This window comes from Ptiloglossa arizonensis, chromosome 2 (genome assembly GCF_051014685.1).
Source record: "Ptiloglossa arizonensis isolate GNS036 chromosome 2, iyPtiAriz1_principal, whole genome shotgun sequence".
Lineage (NCBI taxonomy): Eukaryota > Metazoa > Arthropoda > Insecta > Hymenoptera > Colletidae > Ptiloglossa > Ptiloglossa arizonensis.
In genome coordinates this window covers 20,025,014-20,052,553 of record NC_135049.1, presented here as the reverse complement: position 1 = coordinate 20,052,553, position 27,540 = coordinate 20,025,014, and the positions used below count along the sequence as shown (strand labels likewise).

General features: G+C 36.9%; 1 protein-coding gene across 9 annotated transcripts in view; it reads left to right on the top strand.

Moving 5' to 3' along the window:
* Raskol (Ras GTPase-activating protein raskol) overlaps nucleotides 1–27,540 on the top strand; it is a 381,465-nt gene that overhangs the window by 196,714 nt on the left and 157,211 nt on the right. For 2 of the 9 annotated variants that reach the window (XM_076327833.1, XM_076327834.1), the window contains exons 3-4: nucleotides 397–776; nucleotides 20,085–20,144. The exons of 3 other annotated variants lie outside the window; for them this stretch is intronic. In XM_076327833.1, coding sequence (XP_076183948.1) covers nucleotides 674–776; nucleotides 20,085–20,144 — 163 coding nt within the window. In that variant the 5' untranslated portion in view covers nucleotides 397–673. Of the gene's footprint in view, nucleotides 1–396; nucleotides 777–9,932; nucleotides 10,436–20,084; nucleotides 20,145–27,540 lie in introns of those variants that run through there. 4 more of the 9 variants (XM_076327835.1, XM_076327836.1, XM_076327838.1 and 1 more) reach the window with 4 other exon arrangements.

The following is a 27,540-nucleotide window of genomic DNA, read 5'->3' as shown; positions in this document are numbered from 1 at the left end:
TTCTCAAGTAAACACACCCACTAAACAAACTTACAATTTCTCGTTCAAATTTTCAAAAATTGGATCCACTGTAAACCCTCCACCTCAAAAAAATAAGCTTTCATAATTAAAAAAATGTTTCGTGATACCCTCGTAATTAAAATAAAAAAAAAAATATACACAAAACGAGAAATTCGATCACTGGGCGTGTACCTACCATTCGAACGCTTCAAATCGCTAAAGAGAGAATTGTCCCGTTCGCGCGACTAAAGATCGACGGAACTTAAAGAGAAAAGAATCGTAGAATCGCGAGTTTCCAGCAGGTAAACGAAACGAAAGATTGCCGTGTCGCGAAATATCGGAGAACGTTGCGCGCGTCGGTGAAGCGTCGCTCGACGACTTTGATTTTCTTTCCAGGTGTGAACTAGAGCGAGAAAGAAGCGAGGAGGAGGAGGAGGTCCGCCGCGGGCCACGATCCACGTACCTGCGCCTAACGATCGCGCGTAGTTACCCGTTAATTAATCGTTAATTAGCCCGGTACTCGCCGGCGCGAGGATCGGCGAGCAGGTCGCGAGAAATGCCGCGGCGCCCGCTCCACCTCGGTCTGACTTGACGGAGCGATAGAGAGGAGAGGAGAGGAGAGGAGTGACCACGTCGAAGCCGGCACGAACGAAAGGAATCGGCACGGGACACGATGCACGGCGTCTCGACGGAGGGCGCGTCGCCCGGTGGTCGACGACTATCACGCAGTTTCCACTCCTGCCTTCGTGGATCCGATCACGACGATCTCGAATCAGGTAGAGAATACGATACGATGACGAATATTAAACGTTGACGATACTGGTGTTGCTAACGGGATCGACGAAATTTATCGTTGATGAGACGCGTGTTTTGCGTGGGTTCTTCTGATCTGGTAGGTTGTTGAATATGTTTTATCGAACGATTGAATACTTATTGAACTGTACTAGTTTTGTCGTTTGATAAAACTTCTCGAATAGTACTAGTTTTGTTGTTTGATCAAACTTATTGAACAGTACTAATTTTATTGTTTAATCAAACTTATTGAACAGTACTAGTTTTGTCATTTGACAAAATTTATCAAATAGTACTAGTTTTGTCAAACGATAAAATTTATTTAACAGTACTAGTTTTGTCGTTTGATAAAATTTATCGAACAGTACTAGTTTTGTCAAACGATAGAATTTATTTAACAGTACTAATTTTGTTGTTTGATAAAATTTATCGAACAGTACTAGTTTTGTCATTTGATAAAACTTATCCAACAGTACTAATTTTCTTGTTTGATAAAACTAATTGAACAGTACTAATTTTGTTGTTCGATAAAACTTATTGGATAGTACTAGTTTTATCGTTTGATAAAACTTATCAAACAGTACTAGTTTTGTCATTCGATAAAATTTATCGAACAGTACTAATTTTGCGTTCAATAAAACTTATTGAACAGTACTAATTTTGTTGTTTGATAAAATTTATCGAACAGTACTAGTCTTGGCGTTCGATAAAACTTATTGAACACGAGACTAGTACTATTCAATAAGTTTTATTAAACGACAAGACTGATAAATGTATCGAACATACTAATTTTGTTGTTTGATAAAATTTATCGAACAGTACTAGTTTTGTCGTTTGATAAAATTTATCGAACAGTACTAGTTTTCGCATTCGATAAAATTTATCGAACAGTACTAGTTTTGTCGTTTAATAAAATTTATCAAACAGTACTAGTTTTGTCAAATGATAAAATTTATTTAACAGTACTAATTTTGTTGTTTGATAAAACTTATCGAACAGTACTAGTTTTGTCGTTTGATAAAACTTATTGAATAGTACTAATTTTGTCGTTTAATAAAATTTATAAACAGTACTAGTTTTATCAAACGATAAAATTTATTTAACAGTACTAGTTTTGTCGTTTGATAAAATTTATCGAACAATACTAATTTTGTCGTTTAATAAAATTTATCAAACAGTTCTAGTTTTATCAAACGATAAAATTTATTTAACAGTACTAGTTTTGTCGTTTGATAAAATTTATCGAACAATACTAATTTTGTCGTTTAATAAAATTTATCAAACAGTACTAGTTTTATTAAACAATAAAATTTATTTAACAGTACTAGTTTTGTCATTCGATAAAACTTATTGAACAATACTAATTTTTTTGTTTGATAAAATTTATCGAACAGTACTACATTGAACAGTAGTGTTCAATAAGTTATCGAACGACAAAATTGAACAACCTATTACACTTTCGAGTACGTAGAATCGAGAATAGTAGAATGTATCGACCCTAGAGTAATAATCGACGATTAAATTTCTTAAATACAAAAATCAATTTTTGACTGTTGAAATAGAATCGACAATTGGATCTTGACTAATGAAAACGAATAGTTGCTGCGTGTGCGTTCGATCGATCGAATGGTAATATTTAGAATCGAATTCGTTGATCGTTAAGTGGGATTGGTAATTGAATTTTTTAAGAGGAATGGTCGATCGTTTGGGAATTTAATCGATTGCATAACACTGATGTAGAAGTGTGGTATGGAAAGTAGAATGGAGTAAAGCCTCGCGTGGTATTTAATTTTTAATGAAAATATCTGTCGTCGACAATTTGCTTTCGTTGGTAGTGAAAATATTTAAAATATACATCCCTGGTTAATTTCTGACCGAGAAACATCGTTCAATTGGTTATATTTGAATTTGTCCAATTTTTTGTATAGGTTTGTCAACATAATTTTGTATATATAATATATTGATAATTTTTCGTACTAATTCTTCTGAAGGTAATAGAAAATAGTAAGTTCTGTTAGATGTTTCATTAACCGTGGAATAGTTTTACCAAAAATAGAATAATACAAATCTTACGTCTCATAGCAAACGTAACTATTTTCGTAACCGATCTACATTTTCAAAAGTAGGCAGTAAACAATCTCCAATTACTAAAAAAAAGGGTAATAAAATTAATAATAGTAAATAATAAACTGTACTATTTTCCAGATATAGATTTTTCCTTTTCTCAATTCTTCCCAACTTGAAAACATCTGTATTCTCAATTCTTCTTCGCTTCAAAAGTTTCTATATATTTTCGATTCGTGTGACAGAAAATAAGTGAGAAATTCGATTTATTTTAATTTTCTCTGCTTCGCTATTACATACTAGCAAAAAATAATAAATATTTCACGGTGCGTTGACAAACATAATCTTCTCCACAGCGAACGAAAACCTCGAAATTGCCTTTTTACAGGAGAAATTAATTTCACGCGGTAAGCAAAGACAGAATACTCGAGTAAAAGGTATTTCGTACTCGATTATAAACCAGTGCGAAATTCAACGTTGACGAATATTATCAATTCGTGTAATCTTTGCCGCTTCTCGTCTAATAACGATTGTCCTTAATTTTCAAGCGACGAGCGTAACGTCTACCTAGATGGTTACCGCGAAGACAATTTTCTGAAATCGTGATTCGCTCGAGTCGCTTCTCGTCTAATTGCGATCAATTTACGTACCGCTTGCAGCTTCTGGTTTTGTTGCTATCCTTTTCACGACGGAGATTGGATGATTCGGTGCACGGTGCGTAGGATAACGACACGCAACATTTACATGGAACGTAGGTGACACGTACGCAGCGTTACGGGCCTACGCTCGTTAAAACTGCACTTCCACTTTCCCATAAAAGAAAACCTCTCGTGGGAAAAAGGGAACAAGTCGCAGTTGGCACGGTTGCCGCAGATGCGTTTCCAGACGAAGTTTCCGAACGACGACGATCCGAGAAGCTTTCACGCCGATCGAAATTCTGTCGCGAGAACCTTTTTGTTTTTTTTAAGTACCGAGCAATGTATTTCGGTGTTCGAACGAGTTCAGAGTGGCGACTTTGGAAACTGTTACTCGTCCGGTAAAACTGTTTTCCGGTTCTCGTGTACATTGCACGAATGCAACTGCATTCGTTGGAAGAATGGAGGAAAATTTTGTACATTTTTTTCTACAATATTTGTTCGATATCAACTGCACCTAAGTGGTTATTAGGGTTAATGATTTTATATTCTAAAGAGAGAAAGGTAACGCGAATTAAATATTATTGAGAAGTTTTGTGTTCATTAAAAATATTATTGGTTGATCAATTTTTTGACTATCTGTTATTTTATCCGGGAGTGAGAATTTTTCAAAATGTAATGAAACCTCGTTTTTATGAATACGCTTTTGAAACATCTGGCAACTCGAAATAGTTGAAAGTTTGAAGCGTGAATTTTTATGCAATTTAGAGTAAGTATGAAAAGTTTGTTCTGCGAGAAGCTTCTCGAGAGACGAATAATTCAACTCTAAAAATACTTTTAAAGTTACAGTTACCATAATACGATTACTAACGGTTATGTTGCCACGATGCACAGTATTTAAAAAATTTTTAATATTTTATTTATTATTCACGGAACGTCCTCGTGACACGTTCCGAAACGAGCAATGAATTGAAACGTAGAACGAATTGTTTCTTCCATTGGTCACAATTCCCAAGTTGCAAACGGTAATTATTTTTAATATAAACGTGCACAACACTCTGCAAGAGAATTCCCATATACTAGGAAACAAGAACTGTACTTTATAAATAACATATGCCATTAATCTGCTACGGTCCAATTGCATTTTACGGTGCACGAACACGCTTGTCATTTGTTCAGAATGCAAAACAACCATTCAAATATTTCAACCGCGATATTATTACTGGTACCATAATGTATTCATTAAAGACCAAGAAGCAGTAATATTGTACCATTGTAAAATCTAGAAACGATCGTAATTCAAGAAAGGAAGAGAAATAAATTTCTGCAGATATTTTTCGTTTACTGTGACAAGAAATCAAATATATTTATTTAACAGTAGAAGACAATATTTATACAATTTATATAAAAACGTTTCGATACAAAAATATTCTTTATTTTCTATATCCTCTATTGGTGAGATCATTATTTACGTATAACAAAAATATAATATTTACACGATATTTAAGCCATTATGCCAGTAAATTATTTAGAACAGAACCTCGAACAGAAGCAGTAATATTGTACCATTGTAAAATCTAGAAACAATCTAGAAACAATCGTAGTTCAAGAAACGAAGAGAAATAAATTTCTGCAGATATTTTTCGTTTACTGTGACAAGAAATCAAATATATTTATTTAACAGTAGAAGGCAATATTCATACAATTTATATGAAAACATTTCGATACAAAAATATTCTTTATTTTCTATATCCTCTATTGGTGAGATCATTATTTACGTATAACAAAAATATAATATTTATACGATATCTAAGCCATTATGCCAGTAAATTATTTAGTACAGAACCTCGGACAGAATTTCTCGACAGACGAAATGCCTATTCGTCGCGATCTTCGTTCAAAGAAATGAAAAAAAAAAGAAAAAAACAATAATATTTACGTCGCTCAAATAATTCACACGAATATACGGCATCGTTGAACCAGAACGTCTGCCGCTCACAAATTCTCGAGCAGAGACGCGTCTCAAAGGCTCGTACGAAACAAACCTCCCAAAATACCTACTTTCTGTTTGCCACTTCGCCAGACACCGGTGACACACGAATTAATGCAAACGCGTCCAAAAATTCAACAGGAAACAGCAACGAATTCCGTAATTCGTGATACAATCGTAAGGGGAATGACTCCTGTTATAAAAATAGGTCGAGAATGCAGAGTAAATTTCTCTTTTCGAAAAAAAAATTGGATTTCAAATTTCGTCAGTCACGCTCGATTCGAATCTGAACTAAATGAACGTTACGAATAGATTGTTGTTTTTTATATTTTGCATTTATCGTTAGTTCTCCAAAACGTCAAACAGAGATTTTGATTTAGAACCGAATCGATGACAAATCGTAAGAGATTTTCTTTTTCGAAGTTATAAAAATTATATTGTACTTGTTCTCGAAGCTATAAAAATTGTATCGTACTTGTTCTCGAAGTTATAAAAATGATATTGTAGTTGTTCTCGAAGCTATAAAAATTATATTGCACGTACTTTTGAAACTATGGGATTTATTTTGTGTATATTTCTTGAAGCTATAAATATGACATTGTACAAATTTTTTACGTATTATTGGTCATCGAAACCCTCGTACGATAATCGAAACGTCATTATCGAATGGATTTTAATAACAGGTTTTATTATTACTCGTTTGTGGTGTTTACGGCTGACGAAAAAACTTGTAAAATTAATTTAATATATGTGATAATTACTTTTCGAAGAAATGTCAAGTGGGTTAATTTAACGAGTATAAGATATAGGAATTTTACGAGTCCAAAAATTTTGATAAATTATGCATGACCGAATATCCAATTGAACGAACACGAATGTTGCAGTTTTTGAATCATTGATTTTATCGTCGAAATTCTGATATTATGGTGCCATAAAATTTCGTAATATATTCTTGTCGTATATATCATGTTTTGTATAAATTTAAATATTGATCAATTCTACGATCAACATCTGGCACAGCAAATCTCGTATGTATAAAGTTAGGAAGATATAGTTGATGCGTAGAGAACCGAGTTTTCACTGCATCTGTGTCTTTTAATAGTGATCGTCTAAAAGGCGGATTCAGTTGCTCCAATAAATTGAAAGTAGAATTCTGTTAACAATATGGAGCCAGTTGCAGAGGGAGCTTTCAACTAGGTCAGGCTTCTAACTAGATTAAGAGTAGAATTCTCGAAATAACAACCCATGTTGCAGAGACCAACTACTAATTAGGTTTCTATCTAGATTAGAACTAGACTCTCGTAAATAATATGACCCACGTTCAAGTGATCAACTTCTAACTAAACCGTACTTCTAACCACATTAACGGTAGACTCCTGCAAATAAAATGACCCAATTCTCAGAGATCAACTTATAATCAGGTTAGTTTTCTACCATTCTCTAAACGATGTAACCCAAGTTAAAGGAACAAACTTTTAACTAGGTGAAACTCCTAATTACATCAAGAGTAGACTCCCATGAATAATAATAAATTGGGCATACAAATTTCTAATAGGTCACATCGAAGAGACGAACTTCTAATTAGGCCAAACTTTTAATTACATCAAGAGCACACTCCCAATAAATAATATAAATTCCAGGGATAAGCTTCAAACAATTTCTAAACAACATAATCTAAATCGAAGAGTCAAACTTCAAACTAAGTCAAACTCCTAGTTACATCAAGAGCACACTCCCACAAATAATATACATTCCAGGGATAAGCTTCAAACAATTTCTAAACAACATAATCTAAATCGAAGAGTCAAACTTCAAACTAAGTCATCCTAATTACATCAAGAGCACACTCCCACAAATAATATAAATTCCAGAGACAAACTTCAAACAATTTCTATACAACATAACCTAAATCAAAGAGTCAAACTTCAAACTAAGTCCAACTCCTAATTGCATCAAGAGCACACTCCCACAAATAATATAAATTCCAGAGACAAGCTTCTATCAATTTCTAAACAACACAATCTAAATCGAAGAGTCAAACTTCAAAAACTAAGTCAAACTCCCAATTACATCAAGAGCAGACTCCCACAAATAATATAAATTCCAGGGACAAGTTTCAAACAATTTCTAAGTAACGTAACCCAAGCTGAAGACCGAAACTTCGAACTAAGTCAAACTTCTAATCACATCAAGAGTAGACTTCCGTTAAATAATACAAGTTGTGTAAACAAGCTTCCACTAATCTCCAAATACCGTAACCGAAACTTCCCACAAAATTACGCTCCCAAACTGTATCGCGCGAATTCCCCAACAGTGCTGTGCCAAGTTGAAAAGACCAACTCCCAGCCAGCTTAGTTTTCCAACCGAATTAAGACCAGACTTCTCCAAATAATCTAACCCGAGCCGAGTAGATGAACTCGTTGCCAACGTTGCCATCGGTGCACGACACTGCACATTTGCTTCTGCACCTACGTGAGGCGTATTTACAAGATCTCTCGCGCTGGCTGGGAGCGTAACCGAGGGAGGCCGCGTTAATATTTACTTTCATACACAGCCTCCGCTCACGGCAGTTCATTCCTGACTGTATCGTGTTCGCTGTCTAACTGGGAGCAGAACTCCTCGTGAATCGATCCCGGCGTCTCTATCCCGCGGTGCTCTCTCGCTATTTATCTTTTCGCGGGACGGTAATTACCATCAAGGAGACGTCCCTTCTTCCGCGTGCACGACTCGGTCGTTCAACGTGAACCGATCCGTGCCTCCCCGAGCGACTTAATCGACCCTAGACTGTCGCTAGATACCGCCCAGTCTTTGCACTTTACGTCCAAGTTGCTTGTGCCAGATCCTCCTTCGAAACCCTCGTAATCTTCGCAACCGGAGGAATCTGTGCGTCGAGGTGATCATTCAAATTCTCCAACGAACACGACGCCAATTTCGACAATCCTGAGGATTCCCAAGTCCACGGTGGCCTAAGTTCCACGTTCGTGATACGAACCGTTGAATTTGCAACGGATCGCTCTCGAAGCTTTCGTAATTTTACTTCGAATTTTTCGAGATTGGACTAAATTTGTGCGTCAAGGTGACAAGTCGAGTTCGTAACGGTACTTCTCGATTCTCAAGAATTTTTCGCGGCCGAAATTCTACGATCGTGATCAGAACCATTAAATTTTAAGCATCTGTAATCTCGTTTCGAATTTTTCGAGACTGGACAAAATTTGTGCAAGGTGACAAACTAAGTTCGTAACGATACTTCTCGATTCTCAAGAATTTTTCACGACCAAAGTTCTACAATCGTGATCAGGACCATTGAATTTTAAGCAGATCGCCTTCGAAACGATTTGTAATCTTCGAAGTTTTCGAGACTGGACAAAATTTGTGCATCAAGGTGACAAACTAAGCTCGTAACGATACTTCTCGATTCTCAAGAATTTTTCACGACCAAAGTTCTACAATCGTGATCAGGACCATTGAATTTTAAGCAGATTGCCTTCTAAACTATCTGTAATCTTCGAATTTTTCGAGACTGGACAAAATTTGTGCATCAAGGTGACAACTCAAGCTCGTAACGATACTTCTCGTTTCTCAAGAATTTTCCGCCACCAAATATCTACGATCGTGATCAGAACCATTGAATTTTAAGCAGATCGCCCTCGAAGCAAGAAATAACGTTCACCAGTATAATCCGAGACAAGGAATCTGTGCATCGAGGACTCAGATTCTCCGAGTAATAATTTCTCGAGTCTCACGGTTTTTATCGCCGATGACCCAAGTTCTGCGAATCGATCGAGAATCAATCGTCCAAGTTTGAACGGCCACGTACAGATGATCGCTGTCCACGAAACCGTGCAGTTCTTCGTTACGAGCGTACACTTCGGTGTGAATCGACCTTTGTGATCGAGTGGAGAGAGTCTGTTCGCGACTCGAGCGGTCCTCGAGGGCAATTTTCAAGTTCAACGTCGACGAGAACGAGTTCAGCGAATCGAACGACTCGATCGATGAATGGTTTTATCGAGCCGCGAGTGGATCGAGGATCGCTTCCCACGGAATTTAGGTTACGGCGACGATTGACGTTGACGAGGAGAGTGCTCGAATTACTCGGAAATAATACGTTTCGAGACGATTGATCGGTGGAATTGACCACGAGTGTGAAACGACTTACGTCATCGAGTTTTCTCGACGAACGCGCGTTATTGTACTCGAAAATCGAGACGATTGTACGTCACGTTCGAAATTAAGATTCTGGAAAAATTCTTTAAGAAATTTCCACGAAAGAGAACTTTTCCACCGATTCGAATTTAAAAATCTTTTCGTCATTGTACGTCACGTTCGAAATTAAGATTCTGGAAAAATTCTTTAAGAAATTACCACGAAAGAGAACTTTTCCAATTGGAATTTAAAAATCTTTTCGTCGCTTCGAGATTTACGAGAACGTCGCTTGGAGAAAATAAAAAAACAAAACAAGAACGCTGAGATTGTATTCGAAAATCGAGACGATTGTGCATCACGTTCGAAATTAAGATTCAGGAAAAATTCTGTAAGAAATTACCACGAAAGAGAACTTTTCCAATTGGAATTTAAAAATCTTTTCGTCGCTTCGAGATTTACGAGAACCTCTCTGGAAGAAAATAAAAAGAAAAAGAAAAACGATTGCTAAAGAGTATTAATAAAACATGGATGTTTATCCTGCGGCGTTCGAAGGACAATAGTAGATGACTTCATCGTTTCCATGATTAAACCAGCGAGACATAATAAATAGTCGACGCGTTGGGAGGATACGATGCACTGGCATCTGGAAGAACGTATTCGAGGGCTTCTTCGATCGCGGTAGATTTATTCGTGGATGATCTAATAATTGTTCAAGGACGAACCGCCTGCACGGTTACTGGCTAGCAATTAGAGTGCATCAGCAATATGAGAATCCGATACGTGCCGCAGGATATCGGAAATTGTTACAAGCGTACGTACGTTCCTCTTTTTTTTTCTCATTTAGTTTACCATTTTTTTTTTCTTTTTTTTATTCGAGGTAACAAGTTGATTGAAAAAGCTATCTCTGTGATATATTGAGAAAATGATTTACAAGCCGTGGAAGTTGCATCGTACACTTTATCGCGATAATGCGATACCGATGGTGTTTTTAAATGTATCGTTAACCTCGGTTATAGGTTTCAGAAAATGGTTTTTGGTTGTGTATTATTAGACGATGATAGCGTACAGGTCATTGAGAGTTGAGAGCCGGATTACGGAAAATATTAAAATTAATAATAATCTTTAAGCGTGGAATTGAATTTTTTGGGGCAGTGACTATTGGAAAGAGAATTTAATATCGATTATTCTATGGTTTGATTTTGTTTTTACGGAACTGTGAAAGTTGCTTCAGCTATGTGCTTTGAATAAATTTTAAATGAACCGTTCGATGAAATTTCCACGGACAGTTTTATTAGAAAACGTTCCAGCAAACGCAACGATAATACTAATTATTTATGAGCGTGTGGGTTGTAAACATTGCAACTCGCGTTCCTATGCAAATTAATGGCAAAGTCGTAAAACAACGAAGATTACAATTTTCCAGCTTTAGATACAGTTGCCTGTAAACACGAACATACGAGTTCGCTGATTATTAAAATCTGAAAATAATCCCGTTACTTGTGGATAATAGATACGCTTATTATTTTAATATTCAAACGTTGTTTTTGTTATGTAAATATAATATACAGGTATATAACGGTAAGTACTAAGAGAATAAACCATAATTTTCTAGATTTTTCTACGTTGAAAATAAAATATTCCGTTAATGCAATTATTATCGGTTCACTGAAGATCACTATTTTTTATCGCGTTAAAAAAAAAATTTTCCTTTCTTTGATAATTATACACCATCGTAGATATTTCAAGAGGCAACCTTGTTGAAGGAGATTCTTTAGATTTTATTATTTTTTTTTTTATTTACAAGAAGTCCGACATATTCTTAAATTTGTATAGAAGTTGCCCCATTATGCGCCGAAGGTACAAATAATTGCACGTTGCGCTACACGCGATATTGAAGATACAAATACACTGAATTATTAATTACGAAAAAACTCGATTATTCTTAAGTAAAATATTTCTGAACATCCTCGTCAAAGATTTGCAAATTGAAGAATATTATTTTTTTGTCATTTCTTCGTTACAGAAGTACCTCTAATATTTTCAAACATTTTCCATTTCCATTCTCGAGGGAACAGTGAGTTTTAAAACCATAACGTAAATTATAAATATGTTCGTCCATTGATCTTACTTCCGATAAGAAATCATCTATGAATACTCTTTGTAAAAAATTTCGAACACGACAAACCCTACCACAGGTGCACTATGTGTACCACTAGTTGCATGCAATTTGTGCATTGTGTGCATGTGCGTAACCCGTACGTGGCTACAAAGAGAAAAACGAGAAAAACAATAACTCTCGAGATGTAAAACTTCTTTGGGTATTTGTTGCTTCGACATAGCATCGGATAAAATCAAGCCAATAATATTTTATGATATAATCACGGGGCAAAATAAATACTGGTGGTGCTTTAACGCGCCATCATCGGTCCACAAAGGGTTAAAACGATCGAATTGCATCGCGGACAAGTGGATCTGTAACCTCGGCTACTAATTGCACGCGAGGAATCACGGGGTATCAATTTCTGCAACCGAAAAGAAAAAAGAAAGAAAAAAAGAAAAGAAAAAAAGAAAACAAATTCAATTCCATTCGGGAAAAATCTCCGGGTTTCCAATCTATAAATATCCTCGCGTCTTCTTTTTCCACTGCGTCGAACCTCGTGTCGTGCAGCGTTCAGACACAGGAGAGGAGAGCACGAAACGAAATCGCGAAAGAATGACAAGAACAGCGAATTTGAAGCACGTCTGAAGCGGCTGCAAAGGCTCTTCGTAGCAGCGCGAGTATCGTGGCGATGAATAATAAGCTGCGTCTATACCGAAGCAACATTCGAGCAACATTTTGTCGCTTATTGTTACTGCGTGTTCCAAAAACGTTTTCAACTGTGATTTATGAAAACATTCTGTCCACACTGAAGCAACGTACACCAGATGATGGAATTATTCCGAATATTTATAACAAAATACTGTCCACACCGAAGTAACGTACACCAGGTGATCGAATTATTTCAAATATTTATGAAAACATTCTGTCCACACCGAGTTATCGAATTATTCCAAACGTTTATAAAAATATTCTGTCCACACCGAACGATCGAATTATTCCGAACGTTTATAAAAATATTCTGTCCACACCGAGCTATCGAATTATTCCGAAGGTTTATAAAAATATTCTGTCAACACCGAACGATCGAATTATTCCGAACGTTTATAAAAATATTCTGTCCACACCGAACGATCGAATTATTCCGAAGGTTTATAAAAATATTCTGTCCACACCGAGCGATCGAATTATTCCGAAGGTTTATAAAAATATTCTGTCCACACCGAAGTAACATACACCAGGCGATCGAATTATTCCGAACACTTTGAAACTATTTAAATTTTTGATCAAGAATGAAATTGCAACATCTTACAACAATTTTAAACCTTTACAGTCAAAAATATATATACGTATCATCATCTGTGATTTTTCGACAGTTTTCTTATATTTCTAAGTAACGATGCCAAGTGGATATAACTTTCTCGAACAATTGATGTTTTATTGCATACAGATGCAAAGGACGATGATCGAATATTTATATAAATATTGTAAAAGCTTTGAAATAATCGTAAGACGTTATGTACATTTTTAAAAAAAACTAAAGCATGGTTTCAAAACCGTTTGCAATTCTCGAAAACGAACGACGAAGACTCGCTTGTTGCAGCACTTATTGCATTCAGTGGTGGCAAAAAGAAAGAAGAAACAAAAAAGTATGATACCGAGTCAGAAATTCTGAGTCACGAAAATTACAAACACGTTGAACCACGATGATTTCTCAACCTACAACCATCTCCAAAATGTCGTGCTCCGTGTCGTCTCTTTTCCCGCCATTTTTGCCTTTACCTCTATCCACGTAGACGTCAGTTGTCCCAACGCGTTTCTAAACGGTATGCACAAATTGTCCACACACTGCATTCGTTTCCATTCGTCGCTCGTTTCCTATTTTCCCTCGATTGTCACCGATTCGAGTGTAAACACTAACCCGTGGCAACACTCAGCGACGAACTTTCTCAAGCGACACGAATAGTCTCAGAAAATGTCCCTCGGTGTTGGCCGATCGTAGATACAGGATCGTTGCACGTTTCAATTTTATTGATCCATCGTCTGTCGAGTTGGCGTTCTCTCCACCGAGGCAATTTTTTATCTCCTAATTATACGAACGCTTTAATAGCCACCAACTGGCAATTAAGTTGTATATCCCAAGGTATATACTCTGTCTATCTTGTTCTCGACGTTTCGTCTCTGTCGAGCCACGAACGTGGATCTCTGGAGCTTCCAGCGTGTTTTCCTTCCGGTTGGGACAAGAAACGGGGAAAAGGACCCGTGGAGGGACGAGATAAACTCTCCGTAGAAATTCATTTCCATTCTCGAGGGGAATTAAAGCACGGGAAACCTCGACATCGAATTACCTCTCGACGTTTACTTTTTATCGGCTCGCCTCTGTTTTACGCGGTAATAACGCTAATTGAATCGATCCCGCTCCTCTCTCGCTCTCCTTTTTTTTTTCTTTTTCTTTCTCTGTCCACCTTTCACCCTTGTTCGTCAGTTACCGTTCCGGCAAAGGTACCCGCTTTCGCGTGGAAATTCAAAGCCGCATGGTCGAGCGCGCGACTCGCTCGAAAACAACGAGAAGCTCGGTCGAGCGCTCCGGAATGAGCGTTTAACGAAACTTTTTTTTTTCGTCACGAAACACTTGTTCTGGTATTCGTGGAGTGTTTCGATGATCGACCGTCCCGAAAACAAAACGAGAACGAAGAATAGTACTAGGTTGTTCGGTAAGTTTTGTCGTTTTTACCATTGTGAAAAATATACTGTGACGCTCGACTTTAAACGAGTGTAAATGTGTCAACGGATCTACACGAATGTGTCGACGGATCTACACGAAATCTTCGCACATGTTTATCGAACAGTAGTATCTTTAGAATAGTTGTACTATTTTAGTACAGTAGCATCGTTAGAAAAATAAAACAACGAAACTAATAGCTCCGTTTCTTATCGAACGACAAAGATCGTCGAGCAACCTATTGCAATTTTACCGTACGGGATGTCTCGAAGTGCATCGAGACTTTGTGTGCAGCAGTATGCATTTTCCAATCTTTTCCAATATTTTTTTTTGTAAATTCAGATTATACAGTTTATTAGGGATCTCGCGTATGCAGTGCTATAATGAATTTTAAATAGAAGAATATAAAGTGATAATATATAAAGAAAATTCAGTTCGAATGATTGTTTTAAAGAAATTTTAAATATAGGTATCATTTAAGAACGAAAGAACTGTGTTTATCGATTTAATAGAGAATATTATCAGTTATTTTCAGATGTTCAAAGGTATGAGTAAAAATGTTTACTTAGAAAAGTGGACATTCTTTTGAAACTGAGATGAAAATCGAATCGAGTAAATCGAGTATGAGTAGAAATTTTTACTCAGAAGAGTGTGCATTCTTTTGAAACTGAGATGAAAATCGAATCGAGTGAATCGAATATGAGTAGAAATTTTTACTCAGAAGAGTGTACATTCTTTTGAAACTGAGATGAAAATCGAATCGAGTAAATCGAGTATGAGTAGAAATTTTCACTCAGAAGAGTGTACATTCTTTTGAAACTGAGATGAAAATCGAATCGAGTAAATCGAGCATGGATAAAAAATTTTACTCAGAAGAGTGTACATTCTTTTGAAACCGAGATGAAAATCGAATAGAGTAAATCGAGTATGAGTAGAAATTTTCACTCAGAAGAGTGTACATTCTTTTGAAACTGAGATGAAAATCGAATCGAGTAAATCGAGTATGGATAAAAAATTTTACTCAGAAGAGTGTACATTCTTTTGAAACTGAGATGAAAATCGAATAGAGTAAATCGAGTACGAGTAGAAATTTTTACTCAGAAGAGTGTACATTGTTTCGAAACTGAGATGAAAATCGAATCTCGACGTTTTCGATTGCACGTAAAAGGAAACCGTTCCTCTTCTCGATTTTTCTCGTTATCAAGTACTGTATAATTTTCAACGGTATCGTCTACCGATTCATCGGCTCAGTTCCTTGACATTTCATCGCGAATCTCCAGCTTTCACGAGTAATTCGAAACACGTGCCTCGCTTCCTGTTGTACCAGATATCTCATGCACACCACGTCCGTGCAATCGCTCAATAATAACACGATTGCGCCGGTCAAATCGGAGCAAAAAGACTCGCGGAATCTTCGTGGCACAAAATTCCATCAAGAATCGCGCGAATAGTTCTCACTGATTCGTTTCATCGCGGATCGACCACTGCAACGATCTACAGTGCATTCTGGACGAATTCTTTTCAGTTGCAAATAAACCACGATGTCTCGATTTTGACGAGAAAAGATTCGACAAAGATCGAACGAAAAAATCGGCCAGAAAGTTCGGGAAAGCGAACTTTCGTAACTTCCTTGGGCGTAAGGAAAGAAATAATTGGATGTCTAATCAATCACGAGTAACAACCAACGATTTCTACAGGCTGGGAAGTAATTGATGAATTATGATCTAAAAGCTTGTCAAAATGAACGTCGCGGATAATGGAACTCGTTACGGTTCGTCTCTCGGGGCAGCCCGTGACTGGACAAATGAATTTGCAAAAAAATGTCTCGCAAGCCTCGTACTACCGTGAAACCCGGTAATTGACGTGCGTGGTCGTCAATGAAATAATTATTGTTCCGTGCGATAGTTCAGTTTGCGTATCGATGTGTTTTCGCGAAATCGCCGGGTGAATGTAACAACACCGTACGCTATTTACAATGCCGTGAAATCGTCGATGATTTTATCGAAGGCACCAATTAAAATCATCTACTCGGTGGTATACTATATAAAATTTTGTATTCGGATGCGTGGGCTCCTCGAAATTAATTTATCGTACCCTGTTGGCGTGGCAATTCCACTTGGTTTGAAATTCATTTTAACGGTGAAAGGAATAAAAGATACAGAAATAAATAAATGAATGAATAAAATTAATAATTGAATCGTATAGCGTTTCGAGAACAATGAGAAGTGCACGTTGCGAAATATAGTGAATACCTCGAACGATATTAAATTGTAACGTACCTTTCGTTGAAACGATATCGGCAGTAACGAATATTCGGACTTTCAGGATCGTGTTCACTTGTAATGCACGTTGGAATTATGTTCGTGGAGTTATTTCCATATTATTCGCAATCAATGACGACGTGGAAAGTGCACCAAAGCGACGGGGAGATTGTACACGTGCATTCGTGTCTCCCCGGCTTCGTATTCCGGTAAACAACGGCTGACATTTAATTCGCGAGAAAATTGCACGTCCCTTCCAGAACTGGAAATTCCTTCCGGGACGTAATTCGATCGAGTGTTCGTGACTCCGTTAGAAATTCTGTCGCCCCTTTAATAACCACGTGTACCACGAATATTGCACTGCTAATTCAAAATCGTTACGCACGATACGTCTTCTTCGTTTACGAGAGTGGAAAAACTAATTTCTAAATTCTGGCACAGATCTAGCTCGATTCTAATCCCGAAAGCGCTTATAATTCAATCTTGGTGCGAGTGAACTGGATTGTGGGAAAATACGCGCGGTAGCGCGTGATTTGATCGACGAATAATTTGGTAGACGATAAGATAGCGATTTTGAAGTTTTTTTGAAAGTACTTTGGAAATAATATTCACAGCAAAAGGAAGAAGAAAAATTTCTCGCAATTTCTCGCAATTTCTCTCTTTCGTTGTGCCACAAAGTTAAGCTCGAAACAAGAGAGTGAAAGTTTCGTATTTATTTCTGTATCTTTATAAAATTGCTACGATCGAATACGTGCTGTTCTTACGATGGTAGAGGGTAAGAAAAAGTCTACCAAATTATCAAACGTAAGTGTATCTCGTTCGCTATAAAAAGTGATCAAATTTCGTTCACCTGTCTTTCATTACGTCACTCTCCAATTCTCAACCAGTGGCAACTTCAAAGAGAAGATTGTACTTTATATAAATCTGACTATTCTCATTATTTATATTTACTTTTCCAGTAAGTCTCAAGAAAAAATAAGAAGAATCAAATTTCGTACACCTCTCTTCCATTGTGTCACTCTTCAATTCCGAGCCAGTGACACTCTCAAAGGAAAGATTCTACCTTGCACAAATCTCACTACCTATAATGGCTTATACCACCATTTTCGAGCGTCCTCGTATACCCCCATCTTCAAGGGCTCTATAAACCTACAAAGTTTCTAAAAAATCGAGACAATCTACGGACGTTTCTTCTAAGTTACCATCCTTTCTAGAGTAACAACAAACGAGATTATGTACATAATAGTTCCAAAAAAAAACCATCGGAAGCCTTGAACTAGATCAATCACCCCTACAAATCTACATATACTCTATAAATCTACAAAATTTCTCAAAAATCGAGACACTCTGCGAACGTTTCTTCCAATACCCTCACCATACCCTCTAAAGTAACACCAAACTAAATTACACATACAATAGTTCCAAAAAAAAAACCATCGGAAGCCTCGAACTAGATCAATCACCCCTACAATCTACATATACTCTATAAATCTACAAAATTTCTCAAAAATCGAGACACTCTGCGAACGTTTCTTCCAATACCTTCACCATACCCTCTAAAGTAACAAGAACGAAATTACACATACAATAGTTCCAAAAAAAAACCCATCAGAACCTTCAAACTAGATCAATCACCCCCACAATCTACGTATACTCTCTAAATCTACAAAGTTTCACAAAAAATCGGGAAACTTGGCTCGCAAGCGACCGTACCGATTCTTCTGCTCGAGATTCGTCATCTATCGTGTAATTTATCGAGGCTTCGTCGTACCACCGGGCCAGAAATCACCAAAGTCTCGAAAGCTCCGGGCGACTCGGTCGCTGTAGGACCGAGTTCAGTTACAGCGGACCGTTTCGCCGCGCGGCTTTTTCACGGCGACAGCTTTTTCACGGCGTGGCGCGCGGCATTAATGGACGTCGCGGCCATATTCGAGATCCACGCTCCAATTCCTGCGACGTTTTACGACTGCAGCGGGCACGGTTCCGCCGCAGGCTTAACCACGAGGACGCTCGACGACGTCGCGTCGACACTTTTGTCTAACTGTACTCGACGGGGAGGCACGCGGATTAATTGCAGCCTGATTAAGCGGTCCGCGTGAGATCTGTTCCGGCAACGTCTTCTCGGCGAGCCGGCTTTGCACGCGCGAAACATCGTGCAGCTGCAACTCGCCGCGTTTCATTCTCTGCCCAACGCGTACACGAAACCGTGTGATCTCTTTCATTGTGTCACTGGTTGGCTACCGTAACACAATAGATGCGAGATGGACGAAATTTGATCGTTCTTGTCTCTTCTCGAAAGTCCCTCGACAAGTGAACGTAGCTAGTGAGATTTTTGTAATGTAGAATCTTCCCTTTGAGAGTGTCACTGATTAAGAATTGAAGGGTGACATAACGGAAGAGAGGTGAACGAAATTTGATCGATCTTATCTCTTCTCGAGACTTACTGGAAAAGTAAATACAACTAATGAGAATAGTCAGATTTGTATAAAGTACGATCTTCTCTTCGAAGTTGTTACTGATTAAGAATTGGAGAGTGACATAACGGAAGAGAGGTGTACGAAATTTGATCGATCTTATCTCTTCTCGAGGCTTACTGGAAAAGTAAATATAACTAATGAGAATAGTCAGATTTGTATAAAGTACGATCTTCTCTTCGAAGTTGTTACTGATTAAGAATTGGAGAGTGACATAACGGAAGAGAGGTGAAATTTGATCGATCTTATCTCTTCTCGAAACTTACTGGAAAAGTAAATATAACTAATGAGAATAGTCAGATTTGTATAAAGTACGATCTTCTCTTCGAAGTTGTTACTGATTAAGAATTGGAGAGTGACATAATGGAAGAGAGGTGAACGAAATTTGATCGATCTTATCTCTTCTCGAGACTTACTGGAAAAGTAAATACAACTAATGAGAATAGTCAGATTTGTATAAAGTACAATCTTCTCTTTGAAGTTGTCACTGGCTAAGAATTGAAGGGTGACATAACGGAAGAGAGGTGTACGAAGTTTGATCGATCTTGTTTCTTCTCGAGACTCACTGGGAAAGTTAACATAGCTAATGGGAATAGTCAGATTTGTGTAAAGTAGACCTTTACTTGGTAAAACTTGTGTAAAGTGTACCTTTTTCTAATTGCGATTTATCAAGTTTGAGGGGAAAAATTAATCTACGAGTGCTGAATGAATTTTAAAATGTAAATCATTAAATTGGACGATTGAATAGGGTACACGTTAAATGTGACAAGCTTTCATTAATTTTGAAATATTTAATACTGTACATGAAATTACAAATTGAATTTTAAACTATATATTATACATTGACAGTTCAGTTGTTCGTTTGCGTTGGACTTGTATTGAATAGAGTATTTTTTTGATTTCAGGTGAGTCCAAAGGAAAATCTTTACCTAAAGGTAGTCGATATGAATCTCGGAGAACTCGAGGTGAGTCAAACTTGTGTCGATTAGAAATAATGTGTATCAATGAAGAGTGATTTTCATATTCTACCATAGTTTATTTTTAATGTCGAGAGCAAATCAATTGGAAAATCAAATATAACTTCGTTCAACATCACTTAAAGAACAAGTGATATTTGTTCTCGGAAATTGCAAATATTCTTTCTTTTTAAACAGTGAAATAAAATGCAAATATCAAGAATTTCGTGTTGTTTGAAATTCGAAAAAATTGCAAACCGTGAACGTTTTATAATTTTACGTTAATTTCGCCTTCCATGAAAAAGTCAATCACTTTGGGAGTATCTTTTTTCAAATATTACAACATGGAAGTAATCACTTAAACCGTGAATAAATATTCGTAATTAAATTTACCAATAACTCTATAAAGCAACATTGTGACAAGATGAGTAAATACCACGGATCGATATCAATTTGAATTTATCTTTATTTCGTGTAAAACAATTCATCTTCGAAAAGGTTGAATATTTTCATACATTTTTTATAGATACCTACCACCACGATTATAATACGACTCACGATCTACGTTATATCAAACCTGTTTAAAAAATTTCCATAGGAAAATTCAAGACTAAACCTAAGTTTCTTGGAAATAATTTCATATAATTTCAAATTCGTAAGAAATCGGGTCTAAAATTCAACAAATACGAAACAGTAGTGCACCAGGAAGTCTGCACCGAGTTCAAAAGTGCATTGACCGAGAACAGTGGTTTGCATGCATCGTGCCTTTAACACTGTCAGACGGCTGCTATTATTATCGATCTTTCAACGTTGTGCGTAAATCCGCGGAGTTTCTCAATTTCTGCACATCGTGCGATCGAATCGAAATCGCGGCTGTCATTTTGCATCTCGATATTTCGTCATCGCGTTCATTCGAACGTGAAAAGCAGTTCGTAGAGGAAACCTACGCGGTGACACAAGGACGACAATTCGAACCGAAGAACAACAATGCATCTTGTTGAACAAGGTGACGGTAATTTAACGCGTACAATATGTTACAAAAATTTAGAAATTTACTCGAAAGAAATCCCTCTTTGTCCGCGATTGGTAACGTTGCAAACATCGTTTCTTTAATTTGCGATCGAAATTAATTTTTTAAGAGAACGTTGTCGATAGTTTTTCATTCGTTGTGTATTTTTTAAAAAATCGAGACTGTAATGGTTGCACAAACGTGGCAATTTTATTTTAAAGACGATAGTTAAATTTATAAATAATAATTCACACTTCAGGCGCTAATGGTGGAAACACTTAACGTGTATCGTGCGCGAGAATTCAGCAGTAGCGTTCGTTAAACGTGCACGATAAACGCGCATAGACGTTCATCGTACACGGTATACCGATCTGCGTGTTTTTAGGCGCTCGTTGCACCGAGGACCTTAATTAAGACTAGTAATTGAATGTTTTCTATAACAGTGCTCTGACCTATGGGGTTAATTAAGAGTAATAATTGAGTGTTTTCCAGAACAGTTCTGCGACCGAGGGGGTTAATTAAGACTAGGAATCGAGTGTTTTCAATTCATATTTTATTTATCAGTGATATATACGGTTCATTACTGTACGCGATATTTAAATATATTATAAATTTTCATTACGAAAATAACGGTTTCGAATAGATTGTACGGCTAATTAATTAATGAAAATTTTATATTCGTACGCAAAGGAAAAATTTGAAACGTTATATTTCTCTAGTTTATTAATGCAAGTTTTAACGAGATCATAAGGGGGAATAACATTTGTGTATATATATATATATTGGCAGATTTGAAAATCTTATTATTCACACAGACAATATTTCTACTCTCATTTGCATTACAATAAATTCCTACTTAACAAAAGAAGCAATGGTTTCCATACTAAAAGAACGTTTAACTTTTATGAGAAACCGTACACGTGAATCATCCAATTTCCATAAAATACTTTGTTTCTGATTCATCGAAGGTCGATGGTTTGCCGATATTTCATTCTCGTTCGATTAAATTTTCTTTTCAATACACAGTGCTGCTTCAAAGCATCAATCGAATAAATAAACGAAGGAAAGGAACATTTCTCTCAACAAGTATCCAACGCTACGCAAAGATAAATAAATACATTACCAATTAGGTCATTTCGACCTCGAAACAATCGAAAGTCACGGAAAAGTAGAAACTTCTGTTAACTTACTTTATTTAAAAGATACGCTCGAAATTTTCACCAAATTAATTTCTACGAGTTTCAACAATTTCTCCTTTTCCATGACTTTCGATTGTTTTAAAATTGCAAGAAAGTAGTGCGTTCAATTCCTTTCGTTTCCGTTCTGTCACATCTTGTTCCCATTTACACAACTTGTACAATACCATTGACAACTTGACAAAATTAGAAAAACAATTTCGTTTCAATATTTATATCAAACACCGCACAAAATATAACACAAAAGCCAATACACAAGCCTCCATTTATATAAAACGATATTAACAGGACCTTGACAAATTAAAAATACAATTTTCCTTCTCATTTCGTTATTACACTACTCGAATACCAATATTCAACAATACAATTCCTATACAATCCACCGTTTCCAATTTACACAACATAAAATGACACTGACAAATCTCAAACATTCACAAAGACACTATTTCCCTTTTCATCGATATTCCCCATGAAATACCAAAGAAACGACACCAAAACAATACACGTTCCATTAACACAACTTGACCAAAAATCACACAAAAATAACAAACTCGTCCAAACTCGTCCAAACTCGAGTTTTCCATCAATTCACTTTACATACAACACACATTAGAAGTGTTCACCAATTTGATTTCAGTGCTCGACCTTGAAACATTAAAGACACAATGACCACCATCCATTCAATATTCGTATCGAACGCAGCTCGAAGAACACCAGAGGATCTCTTATTACGTTTTCCACGTATCCGCTACCGTAATTGTTTCAAACTGCCAGCACACATATAGACACACCCGGTACAGTGGCTACGATCGCGAAACAAGAACCTGATTTACTGTTCGAACGACGATCGTGTCCCGTGCATCGCATTATTAATAGGCATTGTTACGTGCGCGTCGCATTGGCAGAAAGAAATTAACCGCAAGGTTACGAGCACTGGAATGCCGTAGGCGCGAAGATAATAACAGGATCGTCTAATTACGCGGGCAATTAAGCTAATTGCGTAGAAGAGGCTGACACAGAAATCCCCTCTCCACCTGGAACTTTCCTCTCGTTTCCTTCGATTCTTCTCTACCCTCTTGGTCTCTGTTCTTTTTCGAGGAATTCGAATTCGTTGAAGAGAATCGTCTCACTGGATACTCTGATAAAGATGAGAGGATTCCAATTCACGAGTGACGTAGCTTTTGTTAGGTGTTTTTCAATCTTTCGTTGGTGCACAAGGAAATCGAATCGACGCGAAAAGAAGATTCACGAAAACGATATTAACGGGACCTTGACAAATTAAAAATACAATTTTCCTTCTCGCTTCGTTGTTACACTACTCCAATACCAATGTTTAATAATGCAATTCATATACAATCCACCGTTTCCATTTACGCAACGTAAAATGACACTGACGAATCTCGAATATTTACAAAGACACCAGTTCCCCTTTCGTCGATATTCACCATCAAACACAAGTTTGTTATTTTCGTCCAGGATCTCTACTTCACGGTCTGCCTGTGAAAGTTCAACCCTTTCCACTCGAGAGGCGATCCTCGATTGCTATTTAATTCGGTGTACTTTCTCCAATTTGGAAAACTCAATCGTGGCTTTCCTCGTTTACTTCGATTCTTCTCTCTCCTCTTGGTCTCTGTTCTTCTTCGAGGAATTCGAATTCGTTGAAGAGAATCGTCTCACTAGATACTCTACTGAAGATGAGAAGATTCCAATGCACGAATGACGTAGCTTTTGCCAGGTGTTTTTCAATCTTTTTCAAATCGAATCGACGTGAAAAGAAAATTACAAAAACGACGGTGGTAGTAAATTAGTTTTTTATTTTCGTTCAGGATCTCTACCTCACGGTCTACCCGTGAAAGTTCAACCCTTTCCGCTCGAGAGGCGATGCTCGATCGCCATTTAATTCGGTGTACTTTCTCCAATGTGGAAAACCAAATTGTGGTTTGGAATTGATATTAAAATTCAATTACTCCTTTCTGGTTAGATGTAAACGTATGTGTACGAAACGTTGAAACGAAAATGCTCCATTTTGAATTGATTACACGATTTGAAGGATTTCAGGTGCTAGTTTGCAGAAAAGCTTCGAGTGCAAAGGGTTAACCCTTCGAATGCTGTATACACCTGCTCGAAGCAATTCGGAATAACGATCGTTATTGTTAAGATATTTTTTTGCTAGTGCAAATTTTGTGAATTAAACGCAGAATGTGCGATTGGGTTATCGTAATTGCCCGAAATTGAATAATACGAGAAAATTGTTATCAGAGATACGTGTACGGTAGCTTTATCTAAACTTTTTCTACTAGTGGCACTTGAAGGGTTAATTATTCACAGTGGACAGAAATTATATTTTTTTCCGGGTGACGCGCGAGAAACAGGGCTAAAGGGTGGTTTTTCTCGTCGTTTAAACCGGCTGGTGAAAACCTTTGCGTTTTGTGAAATTACGAATGATTTTTTTTTCTTTTGTTTTTTTTTGTAGCGTTGCGTTAACAGTGTCTAAGTGGAAAGTTCTCTGTCGACGAGACTGATAAGAGAACGAAGGAAAGATCGAATGAGAATTTTCTAAACGATCGTTAAACAGATATTAAACGACCATTCCTAAAGAACAAGTATCATTGATCGAAGAATTGTACGATTGAGACTAATCGAGTATTTTATAGGAATTTTATTTTAATCGAGTTGAACTACGAAAAAATTGCAGAGATACTGGGTTAAGGAATGTATTTATGGCTCGCTTAACTCGAACGCTTAAAATTAGGAACGTTTGTTGTTCGAAATAATACGGAAATTAAACATCAGTGTATGTACGTTTTGTGTGTTTCTACAAACGAGGCATAACATAACTTCCGCGTAGGTGGAATGTTAAGAAACAATGGTGGAAGGTTTGCGTTAAGTTCTCAAACACAGTGTTGGATGAGTATATAGACAACGTTAATATTTTAGATAGTAGGGAATTTGTTATGGGAGAATATGTAAGTTTCTGAGTGTTTCTTTATTGTGTGAGAATTCTCAACGAAGATTGACACAACGGTGTAAGTGTAGCATCGATTATCGTGTTTAAAAGATCAAACAACGTTGCTTTGTGAACGACAGTGAATTGCACTTAAACAGCAATCATTATATATATATGGTTACCGCACGTACAAGATACGGAATAGACGTTTCGTTTTACGGGAGTTCGTGTCACACGATCTGAAATACCGATCTCGTAAAATTTCAGTGGTTTTCGAGCGACGTGTACGTTCAAGAACGGTAATTCCGAGAACTATGTTCGAGTGAATCATCGAAGTCGGTAAAGGAGTAACGAACGTAGAAGACTCATCCCTGTACATTGTTCGCGATTCTATCGAACCTTGTCGCTTGTAACTTGGAGCATTTCTAGCGACATGAAAGTAAAAATATTTTCAAAGTTACCCTAACAGCTCACTAATACTTTCCAAGTCCCATTTATTCTCAGACACCCGACTCTGTAATATCTTAGGTTCTAAGGGAGGAACGATCCAATAACACTTGGAACTTCAATATCTTTTCCTTCGACTCGTAGTTTAGCATCGTATCAAAGGAATGGAAGCGAAGTAGGAATAGAGAGAAAGTTGTTTAAGTTACTCGAAATTAATTTATTAAAATTCACCGAACTTACACACGTATTCCTACGTTTCATTGAAATAGAAAAAAGTTTCGTATATATAGCGTTACTTTATTAAAATATTGCATTTATTCTTATATCTTGAGAAACTACTTCAAGTGCTATTTCGACGAATATTTCCTTGAGGGAGTAATATCTGTTACCAAGTCTCATTATGAAATGGTTGCTACGAATCAGTAATTCTATCGATTTCCCTTCCAATTGAAAGTTAAATTTCCCATTTACAATTGAAATTACTAAACCTGGAAGATGGGTGGAGTCAAAGTGCTTTCGATCTCGTTTAGTAAATCGATTCGGTTTCCTCTTGGTGAGCTCTATTGGGAACGACAACTGACCGTTCGGATCAGGTACACGGCCGGTCACTTGCTTATGCAACAAACATAGGTGACAAGTAGAATGAAAAACGAGTCAGCGAGCAAAAAAGATATTCGTACACTTTTTCAGCTTGGTGAAAAATGAATATTTTAGCAAGCTGAGATTGACCATTATTATTTTGAACAGAGATATTGCTAATAATCGTGTTAACTGTCGCACGATGTGAACCAATACCTTACACAAGAGTTCATTTTTCACCTAAAATTTCATTTAACTCGTAACTCGTAAGAATATAATATTTTCTTTCCAGAGTTATAATTTCGAGTGTTACCGAAGCAATTTATTATATCCCGTCGTATTTAGTTTCAATTCTTACACCTATCAGCGCTGAAATTTGATTCCAGTTCGAATCGATAACGTTGGAAGTGACAGGAAAATGGTAAAGAAGCTCGTGTGCCCCCGTGTTACAAGAAAACGCGTTGCATGCGTTTATCTTCTTATTTCGCTCGTAGTTACCGAACTAGTGTAGAAAGTGTCTTTACCGATAGCTACGAGCACAGTCGGTACACGAAATTGCGTTTTTCCGCTTTTACCAACGCGTGGTTCGTGCACAGCTTTTCCTACACGTGGCGCCTCTAACAACGTCTGCTCGAAACTTTCTATATGCAAACGATGCACTCTACTATTTTTAAACTCGATTAAAATTTTTACTTCACACACTTTCGAATTTTGATAATTCGAAAAGTGAAGTACATTTGAATCAACGGCTGTAAAAATATTATTTAAATATTCGAATCGGTACGTACAATTTTCCTGAACTGTTTAACAAATTTTAATAATACTTCTTTACGTATGTACAAAATGAAATTATCTTCCCGTGTAACCGAAAGATAAATACTGCCAAATATGTATCTCGATCTTATCGTTTACATCGCAAAGCACGTACGACCCGTTATAAAAAGCAATCAGTAACGTCCAGCACATGCTGTGCGTTACGTGTCCACCCATTGGTGTAGGAATAATTTTTATCTCGCGTTTCCGATTCCACAGTATACGCATAATATATTATTTTACATAATATATATCCTTGTACTCTTTCGCGAAACACTCCAACATCTGTTACCCTCGCAAACGCTAATTTCATTGATCCTAATTCCGTACGTCGATCGATAAATTATGCCGATAAGCAATTTGTATATTTATACTTACAAAATTTTTCAATGTAAGTCGCTACCGATACACGTT